Source organism: Atta colombica, unplaced genomic scaffold (genome assembly GCF_001594045.1).
Source record: "Atta colombica isolate Treedump-2 unplaced genomic scaffold, Acol1.0 C818805, whole genome shotgun sequence".
NCBI lineage: Eukaryota > Metazoa > Arthropoda > Insecta > Hymenoptera > Formicidae > Atta > Atta colombica.
The window spans coordinates 4,959-13,296 of NW_017259182.1; the positions used below are offsets into that span (position 1 = coordinate 4,959).

General features: G+C 33.9%; 1 protein-coding gene across 1 annotated transcript; it reads left to right on the forward strand.

Moving 5' to 3' along the window:
- Positions 1-1,862: 1,862 nt before the first annotated feature.
- LOC108684047 (neuroligin-2) lies at positions 1,863-7,635 on the forward strand (the record flags this gene model as incomplete). Its single annotated transcript, XM_018190107.1, has 4 exons — positions 1,863-2,025; positions 3,145-3,294; positions 5,890-6,084; positions 7,550-7,635. Coding segments are annotated over exons 1-4 (594 nt in total), but the record flags the coding sequence as incomplete, so codon positions are not given.
- Between the last annotated feature and the right edge of the window lie 703 nt (positions 7,636-8,338).

Here is an 8,338-nt window from a genome sequence, read left to right on the forward strand (position 1 = left end):
TGGCTTAAAGGGCTTCTCTTCTTCCTTTTATTTTATGATTCTTGTAACCGTATTGTATTATTGAATAAAAAATTTATGTTTTTTACCTAGAATACCAAGTCGAAAATTAATGGTAACAAAAACAATGTTGCCGTAAGCCGCTAATATAGTGCCATCATAAGGATTACCACTGTTCCACTCAAAGCTTTCACCGTGGATGAACATCATAACCGGATACTTCCTCAGATTTTTGTGACCTGAAACGATAAAGAAATTAAATATCTCACAACCGTTTAAATATTTATGTTTAAATATTTATGCAAACGTAATTTGTGTTCTCTTCGTTATTGACATTTAGAAATGAAAACCTTATAGCAACCGTAACCTACATTTTGTAAAAATGGAGGAAATGAATACTTTCTGTCACTCATTCATTTTTACCAATATTCCGCTACGTCAACCCGTTGTTACAGTAAGTCTTTAATTATTTAATTAACAAATTTTTCAGCTATTTTTCGAAGATTTTTTTTATGTTAATTAGCAAATAAGGATAAAATCTTCATTATTCTTTGGAGATCGACTATAATTTACCTTCTTCAACGATGGTAAAATTTTTTATTTGTATTTAAGAAGTTTTCCTTTGGAACGCCTTGAGGATCTCTGATTTACATCAGGCGAAAAATTATCGCTGGAGTTTGTTCGTGAAAATGGAAGCACAGGATTAGTCCTAAAATTTATATCATCCCCCTTGAAAACTATTCACACAGTGAGTTTTCGATATTAGGGTAACTATAAATTCTTCGCCATCCCTATCCTTCGAACGACGTAGTTTCCTTTTAGCACGCGATCCGCAAATTAGACTGGAACGACAATCTTCTGTGAGATTTATCGGAAAATCCGTTCTGCCAAACTTTCTGCTGACATTTGAATATCGAATTTGTCGCTGATTGTAAGTAAATCATTCCTCCTCTGAATACGATAATAAAGCACCGATTGATCAAATGCGATTGTCAGGAATATAAAATGTCAATATTTATTAATTAGAGAACAGATTATTGTACATTTCAATTATTTAAAACTTCTATATTTCTATATTTTCTATACTTCTATATTTTTCTAAAGTTATTAATTCCTATTGTCTAAAAGAAAGCTATTAAAAGTGAATCTATGTTTGTTAAATATTTTGAGTTTTTCCAATACTTTAAGATATTTCAAATAAGAGATTCAAGAGATATAAATATCATTTACGTGGTAGGTTACATCAAGAATGAAATGGCAGAGATTTCATCCTTTGGCGACTTCGAGAAGCGGCGATCTAAAAACTCATTTAGCCGCGACGCTTATCCCGAGATTTAATTAACGGTTTCAATTATCACCGACGACCGTTCGTCGAACTAACGTATCTCCTATTTCCTCCGAAACGCTCGATAGAATGGCTGGCGCGTACTCGATACATCTCGATAAATCAAGACACTCGATCGCGACATTCTCCCTACCGAATCTTCTTGCCTCCCTTCTGACATCGACAACTCGTCCCATATATCTCACGATGTGAATATCGATTTAGTAATACTTAAGACCCTCTAGAATATGTTGGAGAATAGTTAATGAATGTGAATTTAAAATAAGTAGAACAAAATATTTAAAAATATAATAAATACTATTTTAGCTTCATTAAAATGCTAAATAATGTATACACTTATATATATGTACATATATATAAGTGTATACATTATTTAGCATTTTAATGAAGCTAAAATAGTATTTATTATATTTTTAAATATTTTGTTCTACTTATTTTAAATTCACATTCATTAACTATTCTCCAACATATTCTAGAGGGTCTTAAGTATTACTAAATCGATATTCACATCGTGAGATATATGGGACGAGTTGTCGATGTCAGAAGGGAGGCAAGAAGATTCGGTAGGGAGAATGTCGCGATCGAGTGTCTTGATTTATCGAGATGTATCGAGTACGCGCCAGCCATTCTATCGAGCGTTTCGGAGGAAATAGGAGATACGTTAGTTCGACGAACGGTCGTCGGTGATAATTGAAACCGTTAATTAAATCTCGGGATAAGCGTCGCGGCTAAATGAGTTTTTAGATCGCCGCTTCTCGAAGTCGCCAAAGGATGAAATCTCTGCCATTTCATTCTTGATGTAACCTACCACGTAAATGATATTTATATCTCTTGAATCTCTTATTTGAAATATCTTAAAGTATTGGAAAAACTCAAAATATTTAACAAACATAGATTCACTTTTAATAGCTTTCTTTTAGACAATAGGAATTAATAACTTTAGAAAAATATAGAAGTATAGAAAATATAGAAATATAGAAGTTTTAAATAATTGAAATGTACAATAATCTGTTCTCTAATTAATAAATATTGACATTTTATATTCCTGACAATCGCATTTGATCAATCGGTGCTTTATTATCGTATTCAGAGGAGGAATGATTTACTTACAATCAGCGACAAATTCGATATTCAAATGTCAGCAGAAAGTTTGGCAGAACGGATTTTCCGATAAATCTCACAGAAGATTGTCGTTCCAGTCTAATTTGCGGATCGCGTGCTAAAAGGAAACTACGTCGTTCGAAGGATAGGGATGGCGAAGAATTTATAGTTACCCTAATATCGAAAACTCACTGTGTGAATAGTTTTCAAGGGGGATGATATAAATTTTAGGACTAATCCTGTGCTTCCATTTTCACGAACAAACTCCAGCGATAATTTTTCGCCTGATGTAAATCAGAGATCCTCAAGGCGTTCCAAAGGAAAACTTCTTAAATACAAATAAAAAATTTTACCATCGTTGAAGAAGGTAAATTATAGTCGATCTCCAAAGAATAATGAAGATTTTATCCTTATTTGCTAATTAACATAAAAAAAATCTTCGAAAAATAGCTGAAAAATTTGTTAATTAAATAATTAAAGACTTACTGTAACAACGGGTTGACGTAGCGGAATATTGGTAAAAATGAATGAGTGACAGAAAGTATTCATTTCCTCCATTTTTACAAAATGTAGGTTACGGTTGCTATAAGGTTTTCATTTCTAAATGTCAATAACGAAGAGAACACAAATTACGTTTGCATAAATATTTAAACATAAATATTTAAACGGTTGTGAGATATTTAATTTCTTTATCGTTTCAGGTCACAAAAATCTGAGGAAGTATCCGGTTATGATGTTCATCCACGGTGAAAGCTTTGAGTGGAACAGTGGTAATCCTTATGATGGCACTATATTAGCGGCTTACGGCAACATTGTTTTTGTTACCATTAATTTTCGACTTGGTATTCTAGGTAAAAAACATAAATTTTTTATTCAATAATACAATACGGTTACAAGAATCATAAAATAAAAGGAAGAAGAGAAGCCCTTTAAGCCAATGCAGTTAATAATGCGCGAATCAATATTTATAAATAATTACGTACAAAAGTATAAGTACATACAAATCACATACGTTTCGATCTCGCTTTGAGTCCTCACATTACCAATAAGCTTATTAGTGATGTGAGATAGTAATTAAGTTTTGATTGAATCTTCCATCTACATTCTGTTAATGTGATTCGTCAGCACCTCTTTAAAGAGCTGATCTTTTGTATATATTTATTTGTAGAAGAATTTTAACCTTTCTCAATTTCAATTATTTTTACATGACGATAGAAGATTTGATCGAAATTTAATTACCATCTCATATTACCAATAAACGCTGAAAAGGATACTAATCGGGGTCAAAATGTATGCGATTTGTATGTAATTATTTATAAATATATACAATAATTTACATACCGCTAATTTGGCTTTGGCTCATACAGGCTTATCTACCTTTTATTTCGAAATTGTTTAAAGTTATTAGAGCCGCTAATTGATGCGATTTGTGAAATTGTGGGGATTGATAAAACAATCAACAAATGTTTAACACAAGGACTCAGCCCATGTTGTATGTTTATTTTGTATGTATTGTTAAATATATCCAAATGAAAATGACCACAGTAACCAAATGTTTGGTACAATGGTTGATTGTTTTATCAATCTTCGTTTCACAAATCACATTTGTCAAATAGCGTGTCTCTAATAGCTCTTAATATTATATATAATTTGTGTTCCTAGAATCTATCTATTTGTTTTTAATTATTAATTGTTGAAAGAATGTGATAGATACAAAGATCATTGCAACACGATGGCTCGTCTTTGTTGGTCTTATCTATAAACAACAAAGAGTTGTCGATCGATCCAAGAGGAAAAGTACTAATATACTTTAACTGTATACCACGTCGAATAAATAACTTCGTTACGGTTTGTCGTTTACCAAGGCTGCTGCCTGCTTCGCAAACTTCCTACCTAAATTTTTATCGCTTCGAGCTTTTCAATATTGGATTTTGCTTTCAAAGAAAGTTTACCGAGGTCACGATACAAGGCAGTAGATTTATCACGTCACCGGAAGTGTAAATGATGCTTTTCACTATATCATTTTAATCACAAACAACTATTTTAAACTAAAAAGAAAAGCTGTCTTGTGCGCTTGTAAAATTCGCAGAGGTAACATAGATGTAACAAGAAATTTTATCTTTTGGATTGCTCGATTCAGTTAAAACATTATAAAAATATTCGTATTCATACGGGCGATTTAACAACAATGAGGTCATGCTAGATTGCGACATGGTACTTTCTGGTATGAAAAAACGTTAAATTATTCCGTGTATTATCCAGGTGTGCACTTTTCTCATTGTTACTTAAAAAAAAAGTATATAACTGATGTGGTAATAGTATATATTTCTCTGCCGTTGCACGAGGGCGGTCATGCGAAAGCGTCATTATTCAAAAAGTTCGTTAAAAACTGCCATCCAGAAGTGTGGTGCATCGCGGCACCTGCAATCCGAAATTGTCGTGTACTGTGGTCGTCCTGAAGGGGTTAACAGCGAAATTCCGGCAATCCCTTCTCGCGAGATGACAGCGACGGCGCGATGCAAATAGACGAGCTCGTGGTGCGCACGTGTACGGGTGTGAGTACATTCGGTATATCCGGTAAGTGGAGTGGTTGGCGGAAGAAAAAAAGAGGCGGACGCGAAACCATAATCATAAATTAGGTTAAAGTGCTGGGGAAGCGCTTAGTAACCCCGACCCGCTCTAGGTGGCCGTGGAGTTAGCCCGTGAGGAGCCTGCGGATAGCTTCTACCCGCCCTGCTATGCCGCCACCATGTCCGCCCTGCGCAAAACAGGGGAAAAATATGGTCCCGAGCGCGAAGCGGCTGCCGAGCAAAAACAGCTCTGGCGATCGCGTTACCGCGCGAAAGTGCTTCATGTTTAAGCACGAGGGGGAGAATTTTGCATCTCCGTGGAGCTAATTAATTGGGACACTGAATACACGAGTCCCCGGGGATCTTGAAACCTGGAATCCCAGTTATTCGAGAGCCTCAATAAGAAACAAAAAAAGAGAGGTGTGTCTCAGAAGCTTTCAGGTTGTCGAGAGATGGATATTTATGGGATTTATTTTAATGAGCTTTACTTCTTTCTTTCACGGATTCTTGGATTTTCAGTTTGAACAGGTCTTACCGTTGAAAAATTTTAAGACACACCCTTCGACCATCGTTTCTTAATGCGCAAGTTTATAGTCCCTTGACTTTTTAGATTCTTAATTAGTTCAAGGAATTCTCATTCGTTATTCGTTTAAGTTTTATGCTTTTAGTGATTGGAAGTAATAAAACTTTTAAACAAATAACATGGGAAAATTTCTTGAATTAATCTAATCCATAGGTTTCTATATAAATCTCAGGCTTTCAAAGTTTATTCTTAGTTTCTTCAGTTTTTCTAAAACGTTTTCCTTTTTCAATTTTTATAAATAATTAATTATTGAGATATTTATTCGTGTAGTAAATGCAAGACTTTTACTGTAGGTTTCCTGAGACCTGGAATTAGAGACGATACAGCAAGCAATTTTGGACTGTTAGATCAAATAGCAGCATTACTTTGGCTAAGGGAAAACATTGCGGAGTTTGGCGGCGACCCTAATAGTGTTACTTTGGTCGGCCATGGAACTGGAGCTATCTTTGCTAATCTACTTCTAATCAGTCCAGTTGCCAACAAAAAAGGTAAATAGGAATAGAAGTTTGTACATTATATTACATTAACACAATCACGTTTTTTTCTTGTTCCTATAAAATCTTTCTTTCTTAATGTTGTTTTCTACGATTCAGTTTTCATTTCTTATTTTATTGTCTTATCAATTTTTGAAAGTCGTCCCGAAAAAAGTTTAACATCCACTAGCTTGCAACAATACGCTCTCGCAAGAATCAAAGGACTATATGCAATCCGAGTTAATCCTTCTCCTCGTTGTAATTGGAAACATTATCCATAGTCACAGGAGCGTACAGTGATCGCATATAGGGATCACGATTTCCGAGTCGGCGAGGGATAATCGTGAGATTAATTGGAGGAATCAAGCTGAGAGAGATAGGCATACGCATTAAATGCAATACATGTGTACAGTCGAAACAATATTCGATCAGTATATGCTTTGGAATAAATGATCTACTGATATTGAGAAAATTTATGGAATTTATGATTAAAATTGAAAGTGAGGATATTTATTATAATAAAATATTGAATAATAACTACTTGAAATATATTTCCAAGAACTAGATAATTGTTGAATTTAGATAAGTGTTGAATTATCAAGGCGTTTTGTTTTACACATCTCAATTATTGGATATAAGTAAGATACATAACTATTAGTTTAGTTATTAGATCAGTATATTATCAGTGAATAGTCGTTTATTCAGATCTCAACTACTTCAACTACTTCCTTCCGAGTTTTCCTTTTTTCCGATTCGTAAGAACTTGCATTGTGATATTTGACCGAGTTTGACAAGGGAATCTAAGAATCGGTAGTCTACACGTGTTCAATGGCGAGCATACATCGACCACGAGCACTCAAGCACTTTCGAGTACTCGGCGGTGCTCAGCAGTGAGCAGGGTCAGCGAGAACGAGTAAAAGCAAGAAAGAAGATGTCGACCATTTTTCACCCGACCGACTCGCAATGGCGGCCGGGAAAAGGAACTTTTCTCTTCCGGCCGGGCGCACAATGCCACCACGTCCGGCCAATAATTATATTGTGCAATGAAAAATAACCGGACTTAATATTTTACACGTCGAGACAGAAATGCCCGTGCCATACCGTGGGTTCTCAAAAATATTGGTGCCATTTTATATTAATAGCTGCATTCCTTCTTATCCATACGTGACGTAAATATAATCATTTGTTAGACCGCAGTTGGAAAATTAAAAATTCAACATTGTTATTGTCAAGGAAAAAAGTAGTTTTTGTATATACAAATGATTTAAATATTAATAATTCTATAAATTCCTTCTTCAATTAGATTCAAATATCCTTAAAACTCTTGTACGTCAAGTATTTCTAAATATTGAATTAAAAAAAAAAATTAATTTTTAATGACCTTATTCTTCTTCTCTACGCTAACTTAACATTTGAGAACTGCTGGACGCGATGTTAAATAGCTAAGTTATTAATCAATGACATCTTTATTTTGTTGCAGGATTGTTCAAACGGGCTATTCTGATGTCAGGGTCGGCAATGAGCGCGGACGCCATCGGCAAGGCGCCATTGCAAATTACCAAGCAGGTAAAGAAAGACGCCACTGCATAATAGTCGCCAATAAAAACGCGAGATGAGGATTGATGCGCTTGGATTTCAGTTTCGCGGAATGACAAATTGCTATATGCGGCATTTATTATCATTAATTCCACGATTGACTTAATTCTAGAATTTGAAAGAACCTTTCATCTTCCTCTATTTTTTTCCCAAGTTCATAAAAATTAGATGCTTAGATGCTTGAAACGTCGAATCTGATTTTGTTGTGAAGAATTCGCATTTTAACTTAATTTCCTTAATTTCAATGTAAAATACTTTTTAAAGCAATTTAGAAATAAATTTTCAGATTATAGAGTGTGGCTCATCTTCATGAATTATGATATTCGTAATATATAAATGTCTAAAACTTTTGGAATTTTAGATGTTTGAGATCGCAATTCTCAAGAAATTCTTAAATTTTTATTCTTCCGTTTTATCTTTTATTTTTTGTTTTCATTATATATATAATTCATGATATTTAGATTTCAATCCCTTTTCTAACGTTGAACTTTCTATTTATACATGTAAAGGAGGAGGTAAGATGACGATCTTAAGGTTTGTCGATTTTTTCTAATTCCTTGATGAAGATAAAGAGACTGATTTATTCTTTTTTACTACAGTTTTAGTTATTATTTGTAAAAATTATAAAGTTGTTAAATAAATTACAATTCTTTAAAATTTAATTTTTTTAAGA